The sequence below is a fragment of the Phalangium opilio genome, unplaced genomic scaffold (genome assembly GCF_054372755.1).
Source record: "Phalangium opilio isolate 3A_F unplaced genomic scaffold, DU_Popi_V2 ptg000056l_1, whole genome shotgun sequence".
Taxonomy (NCBI): Eukaryota; Metazoa; Arthropoda; class Arachnida; order Opiliones; family Phalangiidae; genus Phalangium; species Phalangium opilio.
The window spans coordinates 5,472,072-5,491,782 of record NW_028324175.1 but is presented as its reverse complement, the minus strand read 5'-3'; the positions used below and the strand labels follow the sequence as shown (position 1 = coordinate 5,491,782).

Below are 19,711 nucleotides of genomic sequence, written 5' to 3'. Positions count from 1 at the left end.
ATGCTCTCTCAGTATAACTTTATTTAGCTCTCTTGGATCCATGCAAATTCGAACCGTTCCGTTTGGTCTGGATACCACCACGATTGGGTGAACCCATTCCGTAGGCTCATCTATTCTCCGAATAACTCCGATCTTTTCCATGCGATCCAATTCCGTCTTGACTTTGTCTTGAAGCGCTAACGGTATTTTTCTAGGCGCTGCGACGTATGGAATTGCATCTTTTTGTAGTCTAATGGTGTGCACCCGTTTCAGTTCACCCAGTCCTTCAAAAACATCTTTATATTGTTCTAGAAGGTCTTGACATCTAGGACTAATAGTTTCTGCCAGCTTTGCTTTAGTTTCTGGAGTTTTAGTTATGTTGTCTAATCTAGCGATTAATTGTAGATCGACTGAAGTTTTAGCACCAATCAAAGCTGACGAGCTGACCTTGGATATATAGAATGGGACTGAGGCTTGTAAACTTCTATTTTGGCACATCAGGTTGCATTTTCCGAGAACGTTTACTTTATGCCCGGTAAAGCTGAAATCGTTACGTCAGAAGCTTGCAGTTTTGGTCGTGACTTCAAGGAATTATAAATCTCCAGTGGAAGCAAATTAACCTGGGACCCGGTATCTATTTTACAAGTTACTAATTGATCTTCTATAGTGATATTAGCTGTCATGTTAGACGGGTCTTGTCTTAAACTATCAAGCGTCAAAGCTCCAACGAATAGGTTATCCTCTGTTTCCTCGTCATCTTCCGACTCATTTATATCCAAGGTTTGTATTTGTTTAGCCTTCCTACAAACACTTGAAAAATGATTTAGTACGTTACAGTTGTTGCAACGCTTCCCAAAGGCTGGACACTCTTTTATTTTATGGAATCGTCCACACTTGTAACAGGGTTTTTGGAAATGTGTGCTAGACCCTTGCGTCTGTGGCTTCTGCACAGCTGATACCTTTCTTCTAGATTGCTGAAATTTCTTATTTCCATTGTTTGACTGTTTATTTTTAGATAACATGTCTACGGCTACTTGTGAAGACGCTCCTAACTCTTTAGCTTGTTCTTTAGAACGTTCGTAAGATCGGCCCAAATCTATAGCCAGAGCCAATGATAAATTTGCCTCTTGTAGTAGCTTCTCCCTTAATTCCGAACTTCTTAGACCTCCGATCATTCTGTCAACGATTAGAGATTCTTCCTGTGTATCGAATTCGCAGTCTCGTGCTTTCGTTTTAAGCTCAGCTACAAATTCGTCTATGCTACGACTACCTTGTGAAACTTCATGAAATTGATGCCTATGGTATGTGCGATTTTTATAAGGTCTGTAATATAAACTCAAAGCATTTATAAGAATTTCCACTGTACGAGCATCTCCTTGTTGCGGAATCGTTATAGTTTTTAACAGCTCACGCCCTTCCAAACCAATGGAATGCAAAAAATAAGAGCGTTGGAGACTCACAGGCTTAGTGCTCAGTGCTTCTATATCGGCGTAAAGGCCAAAGGCTTCCCGCCAGAGCTCCCACGATGAAGAAGGAGACTCCCCAGGTACGAATGGCGGCGGCGGTTTCATAATGACGCAGTAATAAGAACAAGCCAAGGCTTACCGTAACGAAAGGCGGTAGATCGAAAGTTTACTCTGACACCATGTAATATTCTTTATTTATTTAGTTAGAATATCAAACTTGCTGAACCTTATTTAGTTGGTTAAATAATTGTGCATTGTCCTTTAATGTTAAGATAAACTTTAATCTTATTCGGCATACATTTAGACTTCGACTAGGCGTCGATCATAACAAAACAATACTGGTGAATGCGCGTTGTGTCGAGTCACGGGGACCCAACTGGATAAGCTTACAACGCCATCTGGCCATATTATAGTACACTAAAGTAACATATATATCACCAATCACTATCACATTCAAGAGATTTCCCGCCTATTCCGCGCCTAATATTTTCAAAATGTCAACTGTCACGATCAACCTTGGATAGTGTTGTCTATTCTCAATTGAAGTTAACATTTAGTTTCAATTAAATATTTAATTAATCTAGAATGTCGCGGAGAAAACCTTTAAAGGGAGATCCGCAGACGGAATCTCGCGAGGCTTTAGCCCTAAAAATAGGACAGTGGGCTTTTGATGAACTTGAATATTCGGAAGAAGCAACTCGACCTGTTGTTGCGAGTGCGTGCAAGGTATTTCAAAATTTAAGTAAAGGCGTAAATGGGAAATTGTGGGAAAATGTAATAAACAACGTAAAACGAGTCAAAACAGATGGTCCAATTAACGCCTGTACTAGTAAAGCTTTAAAGAAACTGTCAGAATTGAATGAACATTCCAAGGCTCTTGATTTAGAGTTAATGCGAGAAATATCTAATGTTGAGGAGTTGCAAAAGACAGCAACTACCCTTCAATCTAAGATTGACAAAGATTTAAACCAAATAAGCCATCTTCAACGCGTGACTGTAATGTTAGAGTCCAAATCCGAAGAAACCAAGTCTAAGGCCTTACATTTTACGCGAGTTAACAATCATCTTCGGGAGAGTTTTGAGTTATTGAAAAAACCTGACGAAATAGTCGATGAATCCTTTTCAATCGCAAGCACGTGTCAAAAAGTACAAAAACGGAAAATTTTAGCCACAAATTTAATGATGGAGATTGAAAAGAATGTTTATTCTCTTTGCTATGATCATTCTATTGGAAAGCTTAATACCGAAGAAGAATCCTTCAATAAAAGAATTCTCACGGCACAAATAATTGACTTAAAGAAAAACATCTCCTTGAAGACCATAATGAAATGCTTAAGCCATCGAGCCCAAGAAGCGACTAATGATGTAACCAAATTAAGAAATGCATTTTCCATCAGAGGACAAATGAGTGATCTGGGTGAAAGGGCAGCTTCAATGGGGGATGGGAAAGGCGATTTAATTCACGAAATTGAGGACAAGTGTATGCAACACCACTTTCATACTTTGCGTTGTAAACACGCAACAATTGATTCTGAATACAGAATGATTCGTAATCAGATTGAAACCTTACTTTTGAGGAGGAAAAACCTTGAAGAAAAAATGGCCGCCTTAATCTCAGATAGTTCCAAACGTCAGATGATCTCTGATTTATTAAAATCCGAAATAGGCTTAAAAAACGCGGAGTCGAAGTTAAGCGCAATTCGCAAAGAAATAAATCTCATTGAAACTTCAGAATTTAACCCAAGTTTGAATGAAAAATTGGAAATTATTGAGGAAACTGAACGATTGATTCGACAAAAGCATATTTCAATATTGTCCGCGTTGTCTACGAATGCGAAAATGAAAGCTGAAATAGTTCTACGCTTCCAAAATCGAAAAGATGCGAGATTAATGTTTACACAAATGAATCTTTGCAATAACTTAACATCTATCGAAATATGGAAGGAGAAAATGGCACTAGGATTTCGCATGTTCTGTGAACTGGATATCGAAAATTTATCCCGTCTAAAAATTAAAGATAAAGTTGTCCCTTACACAAAGACGAACCTCTCTTTAATTGAACGAAATCCGTTTTTGTCCCAAATTAAAGACATATTTAATGTTTCTCGAGTTCAAAGCTTTGACTACCTTATGAAACGTGCCATTAATGAAAAACAGATGTACGCAATCAATGGAGACATTTGTCCGCAACAAGTGCAACTAATTAATGAAATGAAGAATTTAAGCAAAGCAACGACAATTTGTAGAAGACTATCAGAAACGTTTGAAAGACTTGAACCGTGAAATGGCTCAATGTGTACCAGTTATTAAAGAATTCTTAAATGAAATACCCCTTATTGAACAGAGATGTAAAGAGACTGCGGAGCAAATTAACACATGGTGGACTCTACCCGCCTTTAATGTTAAATTTTAACAAAATAATTAACGCTTCTTAACCATTGTGATTTATCAAATAACATTTTTGTTACATTTACACTTCATGTCCTAACAAACCCGTAGCAGAACCAACTATTTTGTCTTTTTCAATTAACCCCAATGCAAAAGCGGCGACCAAGGCTGCACTTTGTTCCGCAAATTTCTTGTTCTTTTCACTATGAAAAACAAAGATGTTAAATTGTTCATATAATATTAAGTAACCATGCACTTACTAAAATGAACTTGAGTATTTTTGGCCTCCAACTATAACCGCATAGATGAAAACATTTTCTCCATTGGCCACTTAATTATCTTTGTAATTAACTTAATAATAAAAATTATATCTACAGTCTTATAAAAAGGTTGCTTTTTGTTATTTTGTCGCGTCCAATTTAACAAAATTGTTTTAGGTAATTCTTCCATTGGAAACATTGATCTTTTTACGCCAAAAATATAGTCAGTCAATTCAAATGCAATTAAAAACGGATTAAAATTATTTTACTTGATATATCTGGCTTTCATAATCCACGTTTCACCGTCTTCAGTTTTCATTTTCTTTAATGAGACTTCTGGTGGTTCATCTTCATTACCATTTCCATCTATACTTTCTTTACGTTTCCTATTATTTTGAAAGCTGTGAGCTTTAAGCTTTAAATTCTTTTGGTATTCTTCGTAATAGTCTAACACGCCCCATAGTTCACTAAAATTGTTGTAAAGTTTAAAAAAACAAATAACAAATCAAATTTTAAATTATATTTACCATATTTCCTCCATTCTTTGAGAGGCCAAGAGCTTTTTTCCACGTTCAGACTCTTGTAGTGAACCCAACATTTGTTGAATGCAATATTTTGTATTGTGAAAATGGTTATCATAATCTACAGCCTAGAAAGTAACACGCCTTTCAATAAATTATAATTTAATTATTTCAATTAATTAAATGTAATACCAATTTTAAATAAGCAACAATTAATTCATCCAATGGTCTCAAAATGGAACAATTTTTTTCAATTTGTCTGGCAAGCATCACGGAAGAAGCTCCACACCTCTCTTTAAACTCTTTAATATCATTGTAACAATAAATTTCACCGGAACCACCACTAATTTTATTTAAACAAAAGGGGTTAAAGTTTCAAAGTTTGCATTAAAAATTTAAAATTGAATTTTTTTTCTTCTATACTTTGCTATCACCGGGATTTTTAACATTTGGGCTATTTGTTTAATTTCTTCATTTCTGTTCTTGTCTCTCTTCTTTTCTTCGACCATGAATGGCTATAGCGGAAACAGCTGGCTTTCAATGACCTTGGCTAGTTTCATAGTTTCTTCTAACTAAAAATGATCATTATATAAGTAAAATTGACTTCAGTATCTATTTAAATTTAACATACACAAGGAATCAACCGGATTTTGCAAGTTATTGGCATCTTGGTATTTTTAACAAGAGTGGTCAAAATCTTTTCTACTTTTTCAGGATTTTTTAGCAAAGCAGCTCCCATACCACCCTAAAATTTTTAAGTATTGTTATTTAATGTTATTTGTTTTTTATTAATTAATTTTTTACTTTGATTGAGAATTCTTTAGGACATCCCATATTTATATCTATTCCAGCCACATCATTCTGCCTGTTAAAATGTCATTTTTTTTATTTATTAGTTTATACAAGTGATGAAAATATATACTTACACTTGTAGCGGATCAGCTACATGAGCCTTCACCAAAACATAAACAACACACATATTAAATGGTTAAAGAGAAACCCACTTTAGTGTCTTACCGTCAGGGCCGTATCTAGGCAGGGGCGAACGGGGCGGCCGCCCCGGGCGCCATAGATATGGGGGCGCCGAAATGGGTTCATTTGGCTTAGACGCGATGAATAAAAACTTATCCCGTTGCTGAAAAACCTTTCATTTTTCTCGTCGAGACCCAACACAAAGCTTTCTTGGGTTTTAGAAACTTTCCATGGAAAGTTTATTTTCTCTCCTGAACGAAAACACGCCTTACCAGAGAGGGAGAGAGAATCAGTATAGGCAGCCGTGATCCATGCGTGGTGAAAACGGGGGCAAATCTAGGGTACACCGCGGTGGCTATGCGCTGCTTTCTCGCGCACAGTTGACGTAGGGGATGACAGAGATAAGGCGAGAAGGTCAATGCCCCATGCTCAAAGGACTAAAACTAAACGACGAAACATACCGAAAATTGTTTTTACTACCCCCTATTTTCCCGATTTTATAAATTCAGACGAGAATCAAACTGTGTAATGGACAAAATTCTTTCAGAGCTTGAATGGCGTTTCACCAAGCTGCACCTTATTTCGGAAGAGTTCGAGTTCTTAAGTGGACAGTCACTTTTGGAAATGGGTGTAACCGATCTCAAAAAATGTGCCAATAATTGTGCATTAAAATATAAAGAAGACATAGACCCCTTAGAAATTGCCTCTGAGATAGAAAGTTTAAAATTTCAAGCACCCTTATTAATTGAAAACCTAATTAGCACTACCCATTTGGACTTGCTCAATGAACTACACAAAAAAGGAATTGTAAGTGCATACCCGAACGTGGAAATTGCCATAAGAATTTTTTTAACTATTCCTGTGACAGTAGCGTCAGGTGAACGTTCATTCAGTAAATTGAAAATTATTAAAAATTACTTAAGATCCGTAATAGGCCAAGAAAGGCTCTCAAACATGGCTATTTTATGTATAGAACATAAAATTTCCAACAGCTTGGATTATAATTATATTATCAACGATTTTGCAGCTGTTAAGGCTAGAAAAGTTTTTTATAAATAAAGTTTTCATAAATGAGTGCTAAAAAGTTTAATTGTAAGGTTTTCTGATTTTGGCAATTTTTGCTTTGCGTTAGGGGCGCCAAATATTCTCTCGCCCCGGGCGCTATTTGCTCTAGGTGCGGCCCTGCTTACCGTTCAGGCTCATAATCTTTTGCATTGGGCCTATTGACTCATAGTTTATCAATAGCCGGATAGGTGGCGTTCTATTGCACTACCTGAGCGACCCCTATACCGCGTTAGGCCTGTCCGTGGGATATATAAAGTCAGGGTTGCCATGCAGTTCGAGTGGCAGTTCACATTAGTCTTTAGTAGTTAACAGTTAGTAGTGGAGTTCGGTAGTTCTCTCCCTTAAACCATAGCCGACTTGTATTTGTATGTTTTGACTGTTTCTTCAACGTCACTTATATCTTTGGCATAGTTGATCATTAGGGGTTTGACAAGCTTATCTAACAAAATATCACATAAATTAATATATACCTATTCCTCCCCCATTTTCAGCGTCCCACCAGACCCAATTGTTTCCGCAGTTAAGGCGCGTATTTCCCTCAGATTTCGTATCCACCCCCATAAAATACGCCAGTAATGTTTTGGTAAATATAGACATATTCACGGGGTTGGCCAAATTATATGAACCTCAAATAAAAAATTATAATTACAAATCAAAACTATAATAAATTGCAAATTATAAATCATCGTAGGATTCGTATCTGACTTTGTTAAAGAACCCTTAATGTTTCTACCTCGCCAAAATACTTTAGGTATTTTAAAGTATGCAACAACGCATTAAGTTACTAAACTTTTTCAATCCTACTGTATATATTCATTTATGTGATATTATGTTAGATAAGCTTGTCAAACCCTAATGATCCCCCGAAAATACGCAAAGTTGTAATGTGATTCAAAAAATTTCATATGTTAGGTACTAATCAAAACACTTATTTTGAAAGTATTACATTGTACTGTGATAGAAAAGTAGAAAAAATACTTTACTAAACGCACTATAAATGAGATAAAGACAAATATATTGTTATCAAGTAAATGTATTACTTCTAAAACAAACTGCCTTACTTTATTTCAAAAAAAACCCAACCTCAAGGCAAAAAGTAAGCTTTCTCCTATTGGCATTTTCCTTCGTTTTGAAGTTCCCGCCACAAAATTTTCCCCCTAAGAACGACATCTAGCGGCGGCAGATCACTACGGCCATTGCCAATATCAGAAAAAAAACCGAGGATCACCTATAGGCCTTTATTAATACAAGTCGGCTATGGGCCAAGTGTTTCTTAAAATTTTCCTAGGCACATGAGGGTAGTTTTTGATTGGAGACAAATTAAATTGGAATGATAATTTTTAAAATAAGGTGGGTCTCTCTTGTGCCTAGGACCTATATTTCTTTTGTCGAACTTAACCGAAAAGTCAGGTCGGCATTCGATATTCGTATCGAATAGTGAAAATGGGCTTATCGAATAATTCGGTTCGGTATTCGATCGAATTATTCGATTGAAACGGTTAACCGCACACCTCTACTTATAAACTAATGGTAATACTAATGCACCTAAATTGGGCTCTAATTTCAGGACTTAATTTACATATTTCATCAGTGGGAGTAAGGTAAAAACAAAAAATAGTAAACTTACAATCATAAATGATTTGATTTGGTTAATGTTCGTTGTTAAGGGGAATATTTTCCTTTTCAGCAGTGGTCTCCGTTGGAACATCTTTCCACTCAGTGGCGTTAGGGTTATGTTGATCATCTTCATCCTCATCTTCGGGATCATATTGAGCTTCTTTCTCACCATCCTTCAACGGCTTTTTTACTTTCTCGAGTTTTTTACGCTTCTTAATACTTCGAGTCTCCGTCTTCCTCTCCATGAATAGCGCTTTCAAACTAAAAAAAAAAACAAATATGTCACTTAGCCTTAGTTAATATTAGGCATGTGCGAGTGCTCGAAAAGGTTCGAGTACTCGATCGAGCCGAGTAGCCAAAATTGAATTCCCAACCATCTCTCAAAAACCCTGGATGCGCGAAATCCTACCTATAAAATCTGCGAAGGGTTTTAAGTAAGCTTAATTCTTATTAGCTCTTGAAATGGTGTGACACAGAACCAGGTTCGATATATAAGACGACTTTTGATTGGCTCTTAGTTTGAGTTATTCGAAGCACGCATGATGCGCATGATGCAAGGCAAAGAAATTATTCAATCATCCTACGTAAGCAGCGTTGTTGGAGGAAATCGGCGCCATTTTTCCCGCCGACAAAAAACTAAAGGCTGTTTGATACTTGTTTTTATTTATTTTCGTGATTCTGTCTTAGCAAACTTAGCATAAGGTTAAAGGCAATTAGTTCCTTCTGAAACTTGCTAGAATAATCAAAAGTCGTCTTATCTAAAAAGAAGAACATTTTTTAGGCTCGAAATCTGATTTTCACCAACTTGAAAGCTCGATAAGGCTCGAAACCCGATTTTTGACTAAACCTTAAAGATCGAGAGCTCCATAAGAAAAAAATTTCAAGGCTCGAAACTGAAAATCCAGCGCTCGCACCCCCATAGTTAATATAGTGGTTAGACAGATCATATTTTAAATCAAACGTCACTAGGCCTTGCCAGTTAAGCCTTGGTGAAGTTAGTGGTTAGACGGTCCTCAGACCACCTGCAGTGTTTCCACTCGAAGGTTAGGATTTTCGCCCATTTTAGGTGCAAAAGTGCTGTTTTTCGCCCCATCTATAGTAGATTTTCGCCGCAAAAAATCCCCTAATTTTTTCTCTTTTTATTGGTCCAACCACAGCCCACTCTATAGGACTTGGGCTGCAAACGCTATGTAAAACCCGAATCAGAAATTTTCGCTTTTAATTTTCACATCTCATTTAAATTTCAAGAAATATGAACCAAATTTTTTAAAATAAGGGTCAAAAAATGGTCATGTTAAAAGCTGACTCCTTTTGTTTTTCGAGCTAAAAAGCCGAAAATTCCTGATACGCGCTTTTACATAGGAAAAATTGTTTGATGGGGCTTTTATAGATATTACTAGATATTACAAAAACTAAAGAAAAATGTGTGATGAAACGAACAGAACCATAAAAAATCTAAATAAAGTTTTCGCCGCTTGTTTCGCCGTTTTATAAGGTTTTCGCCGCATTTTCGCCTTTTCGCCGCTCTTCAATATTTTGGCGCTCAGAGACTCGATTTTCGCCGAAAACGGACTTTTTCGCCGCAAAGTGGAAACACTGACCACCTGACCCATGAATAGGCAACTGAAGCTAGATTTGCTTAGATCAACGCCTGACACTAGCGCTGTGGCGGCGGATGTTGGAAGTTTTTCACCAAACCCAAGGAAAATTCGCGCAATTTTTTTTTTTTTTTTTTGAGGAGTAGCTGTCTCCAGTCCATGAGTTTGGTGGTCTGAGGTTAGACTAGCTCGTTAGAGATCATATTTTAAATGAAACGTTTTATTTTAAACGTCACTAGGCCTTGCCGCTTAAGCCTTGGTGAAGTTTGTGGTTAGATATAGATTACTTACGGTATTTTGAATTTCGCCATTTTTGGAAATAATTTGGATTAGGTAAACTACGTTTTCGCAGTCGGGTGTAGGGCAAGAATTATCCAAAAAATCCTGCGAAGATTAATATTTTTTTTTAAAAGAGAAAGTTTGATGTTGGTCGACCTCGTCAGACGTTTCCCTTACTTTTTCAGTTTTGCCCATTTCGTCTCGAACACGCCTCCAACATTGAAAATGATATTCCACGTGGCAATTTCCAGTGCAAAACAATTGGTAGCAACCTCTGATATTGGGGTCAGTGTTATAGATGTTGCTAGTGTAGGGACAAGAATTTAAACGACAAACTGCGTCAGGTTTCGGAGCGTAACGACACTTGTATATTAGCTCGGAAAGCTCTTCCTATAAAGAAATTATTTAGGATTATTGGAAGGCAATCGACGCGAAAAAAAGATGTTTCGTGTTAAAACGGAAACCAGATTGCCTGGCCCAATAGTATCAAAAGTATATAGATATAAAAACAAAAAGTACCCTTCATTAACAATTCCCTGCCTTTGACTGTAGACGATATGTAAACTGAGAATCAAACTACCCTCCGCTCAACCGCCTACAGGAATTAACCAATTAGGGAAGACCTTTATGTCATAGATTTAGAGAAAGTAGTACATGAAGCTAGCGATCCGAACATTCATTTTTGGTACTATAGCTATGCTATTTTATGAGCCTATTCATTGCTTTTTCCCTATGGTAGGTCGGGAAGGTAATCATACGCAGCTGAGGGGGTCAACACTATTCTGGGAAAATGGAGGGCTTCTCATATTACATGGCGCGAGCTAATTTCAATTAAAGTGTACTTTTCGTTTTTATTCTATATACTTTTGATAGTATTGACAGTTTCAGATTAAGTTACATTAGCCGCTAAATTATACAAATTAGGGCTCACCACAAATCGAATTTATGAAAATTAAGGCACTATGACCTCAATGAAATTACGCATTAAATGAAACCTAATTAGGGGTGTGCGGGTACCCGATACCCGAAGATTACCCGTTCGGGTATCGGGGCGGGTACCCGACCCGATACCCGACAATGACTTTTCCAACTATTCGAAACTACTCGGGTAGTAAAAAATACTCCCCCCCATTACCCGTGTCAAGCCGAAACGGTTGTCGGGTTATTCGCGGGTACGAAAATAGGAATCAGAGGTGAAAGAGGACCACCCACTGTCCAGTTTAAAAAGAATCGGAATTTTTAAGAATGAAGAAATGCCTGGAAACACTGTTTCAAGGTAAAATATGGTTCACGTAAGGTGATAGTTTCTTTCTGAGAAAGACTAGAATCACCGCACGCAGCGCGACACACCTATATCATCCCATTGCCAGTATTCTGTGTTGAAATAAGACTAAGAGTTAAGGAGAAAGCGGAACCAAAAGTTAGAGAAAGCATCGCAAAGAAATAAATTAAAAAATATAATACATTGAAGAACCTAAAATTGACTTCAATTCAGATATAACTGTAAAAATATTGTACTGAAAGGAATTTTTGAAGGAAGTATCTATTTATTTAACCCTAATTATCCGAAAAACATTTGGGTACCCACCCCGATAACTATTTGTCTTAACTTTTTATACCCGACAACCATTTTTCGGCTAAGCCTAATTACCCGACAAAAATTCGGGTACCCGCCCCGATACCCGAAAACAATATTTTTGATTACCCGAACCCGATTCGAAATTGAAAAATCACTACCCGCACACCCCTAAACCTAATCTAACGTATCTCGATTGTGACCTTTGCGTATCTAAATATTACCAGATACAAAGTCCAGTCTAAAAAGCCCTTCAAATTGATGTTCCAAAAGACCTTGATACACCAGAAAAAATACAGACTCTATTCATCGTCCCCAACGCACTCGACCCTAACATTAAACAGCACTTTGAATTGATATTTTCACATTCAAATTCCCTGACTTTCCAGCTTTTCCCTAACCCTTTTATAAGATTTTCCCTGATATTTTTAGGCCAAATTGTTATTGCTCTAAATATAAGATAAAGAGAACAAATTCGATTAAATCGAATATTAATATTTAACGTAAAACACAGCAGATTTCACACTCCTCGATTTCAGTGCCTGGTCACGTGTGATCTCGCTAAAACGGCGTTTAAAACGTCACATAAACGCGGAGATTTTAACAAACTTTTATCAAATTCCCTGACTTTGTTGAAATTCTTAATATTCCCCGACCTTTGGGTCAATTTTCAAATTTCCTGACCCGTAGCAACTCTATTTAAAACAGTGCTTCAAATTGATATTTCAAGTGACCTTGATAAACTAGAATTCAAACACTAATTAACTCCAACAACGTACATGAACATACCTTTAAACAATGATTTGTGAAACTAAAATTAGAATAACCTAATTGCGCCTTTTACTTGGTAAGTGCAGCAATTTTCCCTTCCCCTAAGACGCGACGTGCATTACCTAAAACCCTAATTAAAATGATAATAAATAATTAAATTGAAACTAACCCTGGTTAATGTAAAGGCCCGTTTTCAATCAACTTGGCTTTTTTGGGAACTTTTGACGGGCTTTCGAAGATAAAAAATTGAAATGGAAAAGCTGAAACTCGTATCGTTTTCAAACAAGCTTCAAATGAATAAAAAATTACAAGTGGGCGTGACTTATTTATAAATTACATTTTCATGTGTGTCGACGTCATTTTCTTTTCGAAAAAAGTCCTAAACCCGTAGCAAAACTGAACGCGCCGAAACACTAGCTGCCTTTAATGTAAAAAACACGCAGATAGTTGTAACCATGGAGACTGTATGCTTTAATCTAATTGGTGAATCAAGATTGACGACACTTCTAGCGCTTAAACAAAATGAGAAGCAAATATCAAACTCATTTAGATATCTGCTTCTCTAAGGTTTAAAGCCTGAAAAGACGCAAAGCTGAATTTGAAGCTTGTTTGCAAACACCAAGATTTTTTGCTTCGGCTTTCCGCTGCTACTTTTGAAACAAAAGCTTAATTTTTGTTCAAAAAATCTTGATTGAAAACACGCCTTTACTCATTCCCGTGGCCATATTTGAAAACGAAGCTATAAAATGTTTGTTTGTTGGACTTTCTATTTAACTTTTACCCGTGTTTATTTTTACGCTAGAATACTATAATGGTTTATTTATTGATTAGTTTTTTCCTAAAGCGTGCCAAATACCATTATAACTATTCCAAGCCAGCGTAGAAATATATTTATACCTAGAAATGAGAACTAACCTCGAGTCTCTCCTTGATTGAAGTTTCGTCTGGCCAATCGTATTGCTTTAAGACTGAAACGTTTTTTAATCAGTTCCTGGCAATGTTTTAGAGGTAGAAGCGCTTCGTCAAAACTGAGAAATTAAAAATACGCGTTAAAAATTAGATAAGAGAGTTTCCTGATAATTCCACTTCCAAATTCCTAGCTGCTTTTTCCCAGACATTTCCCTGTACTTTCCCCTGATACACCAAATGATGTTAATGTCATGGGCCATTTTAAAGCGAATGACAAGGTTCGTTTGAAAAACAACCTCTGATTCATAAAACAAAAGATAGAATTAATTTCTGTGAATTCAAAAATATCAAGCTTTTAATTCTCCGATTTCTGGTTATTTTGCAATAATGAAATGATTTGAAATCCTCTTTTTAAGCGTTGCCTACGTTAATGAAGGCCTGTGCGCGATGGCTTCGAAGGGGGCGACTTTTAAGAAACGCGACTTCTTATTTTCTCCCTACTTTACCGCGAGATCGCATTGATGGCTGCACCGAAACGCGCGCGAAAATGAGTATTTAAAATTCCGAGCGCGAGAAAATGAACACATGGACGAACCAATACTGAAGGACGGATGGCAGAGGGAGAAGGTTGAAAAATACTTGTTAATTCGCCATCTAGCGGAAGATAGTAGCAAACCGGATAGTTGGGGTCATATAGGGTATTCAACGTTCTAAAGACTGAAGCAGCTAACGTCTTATTTTGTCTAGATGGCGCTAGCGTTTTCCGGGATTTGACTCGGTATTTTTCACAGCCCCCCTCCATTTCGGGGCTGAAAAGGGGGAAGTAAGCTTAACATTGGTTGTTTAGTCGCTTAGTATGGGGCTCTATGGGCTGCCATCCAGCTAATAGCGCCTCAGGTGAGAGAATTTGGCAACTTAAATTGCCAAACAAAAAATAAAAATCGGCGCCGCGCACAGGCCTTGATTAACGTAGGCCACGTTTTAAGAAAGGCTAAAACGTTTCCCGTAGTCTGACGTCACAGATATATTTTTCACGTGAGATGGTGCCACTCTCTCCGCTATCAGACCCAGAGTTTAGACTGGCGAGAAGATCGAGACGCGTATATGATTCCCGCGCTTTTTTTCCTCGCGTCATAGTGTTGTCATAAAATTGGCGAACAAGCTCGACAAGACCAAATTGTTGATTTATCGAGATTGAGTTTTCGTGATTTTTCAATGGATTTTAAAATTATAAAAACTATGGTTCAATTATATTAAAAACTTGATATTTTGAAAGTAGAGACTCGAAAGTGTAACGTAATACCACTTTCGTGGTAAAATATGATATGAAATTTTAATTCGCATGCCCTTTAATAATCCCCAGACATTCAAGGCCCATTTTTAACATTCCTGACCTAGTTGCCCTGTTTTAAAAATCCCTTTTAATTTTTGGCCTATTCTTAAAATCTGGTAACATCTTTGGCCTACTTTTAAAATATCTAACGGATGGGAGACTTCGTCTAGGCCTACTTTTAAAATCCCTTACATATTAGGCCTACTTTTAAAATCCCTTACACATTAGGCCTACTTTTAAAATCCCTTACATATTAGGCCTACTTTTAAAATCCCTAACACATTAGGCCTTTTTAAAAATCCCTAACACATTAGGCCTATTTTACAATTCATAACACATTAGGCCTATTTTAAAATCCCTAACAAAATCCCTAAAATCTCAAACAAATTAGGCCTATTTTTAAAATCATTAATTTTGGTCTATTAAATTCAATAGAGCTATCTCATTCGTGACGTCAGTTCCTAGGTTAAACGTCACAGGCTTAGCTTTAGCAGTGGGCGGCCATGTTTGGTACCGCTTTGGTTTTATGGGCAAATAGCATGGGTGACGTCACACAAAGGATTCTGAGATAATTCTATAACGTTTTGCTTCCTGTTTTGAAATTCCCTCACATTTTTCCCTTTTGGCCAATTCTCTTAAATTACCCTTCCCCCCTCGACCTGATAAATATTTTTAAAATACTTACCGAAACAATTTGATTAGAACCAATCCGGTTGCGTAAAATACAGCTGGAAAGTCATGGTGATTATGGTTTTTTCCAATATCTTCAAAGTAATGATCATTACTCTAAATTAATAATTATTAATAATATAACAATTAAATTAATTAAGTTAATTACTTGAAAATCTCCAGCAGCGTGAGAAATTCCAAGGGCGTATTTTAAAGTAAGCAAATCTTTTTTGTAAAGAAAATATTCCCAAGTTTCAAAAAATAAATTAAGGTTTACTTCAAGAAATTAACTTAAGTAAATAAGAAGTTTCACTAACCAATGAGTCCGCGATAGTTGGAGCTTCTTCGTACTCTTCCACGGCGCTGCATTCGTTATTAGCCAATAAGAACTCTGATCCTCGTTTAGTTTTGTTTCTGAATGATTTCAATAACGTCACTGTATTGTTATTGCAAGGAACATCTTGTTCTTCATCTTCTTTACACTCTCCCACTTCAAGAACAATTTGGGCTTTTTCAAACGCTTGGACATTTTAGCAACAAAGCTTCAAGTGCTTGGGCATTTTCTAATGACTTTTCTTTCAGAACTGTTTGGGCTTTATCTTCCGGGTCCGCTTGGGATTTATCTTCCGGAACCGCTTGGGATTTATCTTCCGGAACCGCTTGGGATTTATCTTCCGGAACCGCTTGGGCTTTATCTTCTTGAACCGCTTGGGCTTTATCTTCTTGAACCGCTTGGGCTTTATCTTCTTGAACCGCTTGGGCTTTATCTTCTTGAACCGCTTGGGCTTTATCTTCTTGAACCGCTTGGGCTTTATCTTCTTGAACCGCTTGGGCTTTATCTTCTTGAACCGCTTGGGCTTTATCTTCCAGAACCGCTTGGGCTTTATCTTCCAGAACCGCTTGGGCTTTATCTTCCAGAACCGCTTGGGCTTTATCTTCCAGAACCGCTTGGGCTTTATCTTCCAGGACCGCTTGGGCTTTATCTTGTAGAACTGCTTGGGCTTTATCTTGTAGAACTATTTGGGCAAAAATTTTCGAGATATCTTCCAGAGCTAGCTTAAGAAGTGGTAGCGATTTATCTCTGGGAAGCGCTGGCTTTCCTTCATTTTCGTCCGAATCGTCTATTAATTCAGGCATGGAAGACGGGACATTTTTAGATACTTCATCGTTCTCAGGAAAACTTCTACCGGAAGACATCACTGAAAAATTTTAAATATCCAAATTTAAGTAGAACCTGGCGGCTCGTGAACAGTTCTAATAAAGAAAACCAAATTACATTTTTCGCGAAGAGTACGTGAATAAAGAAGAATATCCACATGATAACGGCATGTTCCTAAATCGGGACAAAGTTCTTCACTTCCTCCCACAGTGACAAAGACCTGATCCAACTTTTTTTGCCCTTCATAGGCTAATGCTAGTTTTTTGTAAGCTTAAAAAAAGAAAAAAAAATATGACGATTACCAGCTGATGTCACTGCAACGTAAAAATCTGATATTAAATGTAATATCAGTGACTGATACCAATCTCAGATTGGTTTGCGCTAGGCTTGCGCGAGTACTCGCATCATTCACACGCGAGTCCGAGTCTGAGTACTTAGTAGTAGCTCAGTAACACTACTCAACGAGTTCATTTTTCCCCTATGCGAGTCTCATTTTTCTTTAAACTAGGCCTAGTTTAATTTTTGTCGGGTTAGTCCATTTCTTCGCGAGGGGTCAAGATTACGACGTCTTTCAGTAAGTACCATAGACCACTCGATCATGCATTTAGCAGGCATGATCTAGTAGGCTATGTCACTACACAACGCTTTAGTTGACACACGCGATAACAGTCCGTGGCTGCGTTGTCGCTTGTCAGTGCAGACGCAGTTACACTATGTTAGCAAAGGCTTCAATTGCCACGCGCAGTACGCGTTCTATTCCACGTTGGTACTTTAACTAAACCTAGAACTAGAATCGTAGGCTTCTACACACTGACTTATGATAGTTCTAGATATTTTGCCGCCTTTTCGAAGGTATTATTTTTAAATTAAATGTTCGCAATTGGACTCGCACACCTCTAGTTTGTGCCCATCGACACTTAATTTACCTTGCACATGTGTGGATTTAAAATAATGGCCCTCGTAGCATCCAGTTCGGCTTCCCCATATTTCCCTAGTCGAAGATAAGCTTCAGCTCGATTGCTATCAATTATATCGCAATATTGGCTAAAAACATTTAACACTTAATTAGTCAGTTATTGATTAGCTCTATTACAGGGTTGCCACGGAATTTTCAGAACCAAATTTCATTACATTTTCAATAGACTTATCCCCAGAAATTTTACCAACTAAAATCAAATTCCTGACTTTGCTGAATTTTTTAAAATTCCCTGACTTTTCCGTGACCTTTTTAGCCCATTTTCAAATTTCCTGACTTTTCCGGGTTTTCCCTGACCCGTGGCAACCCTGTATTAGTATAGAATAGGACCGCTCGCTTACTTTTCTCCAATGAGTTTTGAGTAAGTTTTAATAGCCGTATCATAATCTCTCGCCTTGAAAGAATTATTACCTCGCTCTTTCAATGTCTAATACCAAATGTAAAATTGTTACGCCATTATTTAAAAAAAACAAAAAGCGTATTATAATTACCATTTGTTGCGGTGTTAAATCGCTACATTTTAAATTTTCATCAAAAACTGAAAAATTTTCATGATATATAAAAAATTAAACGAAACATTGGGAGAAATGAACTTACAAACGCGAGTGCAGATGATATAGGCTGTTTCAATCTCTTTTTCACGGGATATTGTTGAATATTTCCTTTAAAACCTTAGCTTTAATCACAATTATTTATAATTATTATACTTTGCGCCTTACCTTGTGATCCCATATAAAGCGTCATCTCTAATTAATTGCGAGGCTTTGTCCAAATGAAACTTCTTTACGCTTTGGCATTTCGAAATAAGCTCGACCCACCGAGTCTCTACTTTCTCGCACTCGGTGGACGCGCATTTAAACAACTTAAATAGAATTTCCCCAGATTTGCAATTAATATTAAATTATAAAAATGTACACTTCTTACCAATAAAATTGGACCAATCGCTTTTGCCACTAGTTTGAAGAAGTTTACAAAACTAATTAGGTCATCAAAATTTAAACTGTCGCTAAATCAAAGAATTTTACAAATAAGACGAGTTATTACGTTTATTTTCAATAGTAAAAGGATTATTTTCTTACTCTAAACCCACAGACTTCACCCATTCTTTATACATGGGGTGGTTTGGGTTAGGTTTTCCAAATAAAAGTGCCTCCAAAACTTTCCCTCGATAAACGTAATAATCTAAATGACACGTTTAATTTTAGTAAAAATATTAAATATAGCTGAGCTCGAATTTTGAACAAACCAGGAGCAAATTTAATAGAATAAGCTGTTCTAAAATCATGTATCGTCTGCAAATATTAAAAGCGCTATGAGATTGAGTTCAGTTTCGCAAAAAAGGACTGGTTTTTACTTTATGACGTTTGCAGCCAACAAAATCCAAAATCTCCATAGAATCCATGAAGGGTAGCGCCTTTAACTGCCATGTTTTCAAAGTCGGAAACACAAACTGCAACTAGAACTAAGTTTAAAGAACTTCAAGAAATCCAAGGCTTAGTGTAAACATTTTTGAAAAATCTGATCAAGATTTTATTCTTGATTTAAATTTTTAAAGAAACCGATGGCTACTAAAATTGTGTCTGAAAATTAATAAATACACGCGCAAAAAAGAAGTAATAATCAAAAATGTCAAACGATAATTCGCTGAAAAATGAAGTTGCGCTGGTGACTGTCACTGACAGATGCAGACGGCAGACTCGGACCACGTGCTCAGACTCAGACTGCCAAAAAAGAGAGAAAATGAAAACAGAAAAATCAGGGATAAGGGAGTCTCTCTCCTTCAAGGAAAAATCATAGATATAGTAAAACTATAAAGGGTCTAGATCCACTTCGCTGGCTTAGGCTTAACGAAAAAAACGTGGAAGGGGCAACGAGCAGACAGCCGCTATTTTCTGGGGGTAGCCGTATAAAACGCCATCTATCGGGAACTTTCGAAACTAAATTAAAGGATGAGCTTAGAGTAGTGGCACTCTATGTTAACCCCCTATAGGGCATAATAAGTCAAACCCTCGGAGATGCCATTACTCCATTTTATACGAGCTAAGAGCAGAAAAACGTATTTTATAAATTTTACACCTGTAAAATCGTTTAAAAAACACTTGGAACTTGTATTTCTACTTACTTTCGAGGAAATACCACCGTTTTCTGAAGGTAAGAGTCTTTTTTATACATT

The 19,711-nt window shown here is 37.0% G+C and overlaps 3 protein-coding genes and 1 pseudogene across 4 annotated transcripts; all 4 read right to left on the bottom strand.

Moving 5' to 3' along the window:
- Positions 1-500: 500 nt before the first annotated feature.
- LOC149668176 (uncharacterized) lies at positions 501-1,550 on the bottom strand. Its single transcript, XM_089841245.1, has one exon. It carries the CDS (start codon positions 1,548-1,550, stop codon positions 501-503), a length of 1,050 nt encoding a protein of 349 aa, XP_089697371.1.
- A 2,323-nt stretch (positions 1,551-3,873) lies between these two features.
- Positions 3,874-10,480, bottom strand: LOC149668175 (tRNA-dihydrouridine(20) synthase [NAD(P)+]-like; annotated as a pseudogene). Its single transcript, XR_016367974.1, has 14 exons — positions 10,323-10,480; positions 10,158-10,250; positions 8,279-8,529; positions 5,632-5,853; positions 5,541-5,566; positions 5,419-5,479; positions 5,246-5,359; positions 5,038-5,186; positions 4,807-4,957; positions 4,621-4,742; positions 4,363-4,560; positions 4,209-4,296; positions 4,094-4,163; positions 3,874-4,036 (listed from the first exon to the last, which is right to left on the bottom strand). The product of XR_016367974.1 is annotated as a tRNA-dihydrouridine(20) synthase [NAD(P)+]-like (transcript).
- Positions 10,481-13,473: 2,993 nt separating this feature from the next.
- Positions 13,474-16,822, bottom strand: LOC149668174 (uncharacterized). The gene is made up of 5 exons (XM_089841036.1): positions 16,680-16,822; positions 15,721-16,602; positions 15,573-15,628; positions 15,420-15,498; positions 13,474-13,520 (listed from the first exon to the last, which is right to left on the bottom strand). The coding sequence occupies exon 2, from the start codon at positions 16,598-16,600 to the stop codon at positions 15,917-15,919; it is 684 nt and encodes a 227-aa protein (XP_089697162.1). The 5' UTR covers positions 16,601-16,602; positions 16,680-16,822; the 3' UTR covers positions 13,474-13,520; positions 15,420-15,498; positions 15,573-15,628; positions 15,721-15,916.
- Positions 16,709-19,705, bottom strand: LOC149668173 (uncharacterized). Its single transcript, XM_089841033.1, has 10 exons — positions 18,893-19,705; positions 18,785-18,830; positions 18,618-18,720; positions 18,463-18,544; positions 18,258-18,400; positions 18,136-18,200; positions 18,030-18,076; positions 17,880-17,965; positions 17,489-17,606; positions 16,709-16,832 (listed from the first exon to the last, which is right to left on the bottom strand). The coding sequence occupies exons 1-10, from the start codon at positions 18,938-18,940 to the stop codon at positions 16,818-16,820; spliced, it is 753 nt and encodes a 250-aa protein (XP_089697159.1). The 5' UTR covers positions 18,941-19,705; the 3' UTR covers positions 16,709-16,817.
- Positions 19,706-19,711: the final 6 nt, after the last annotated feature.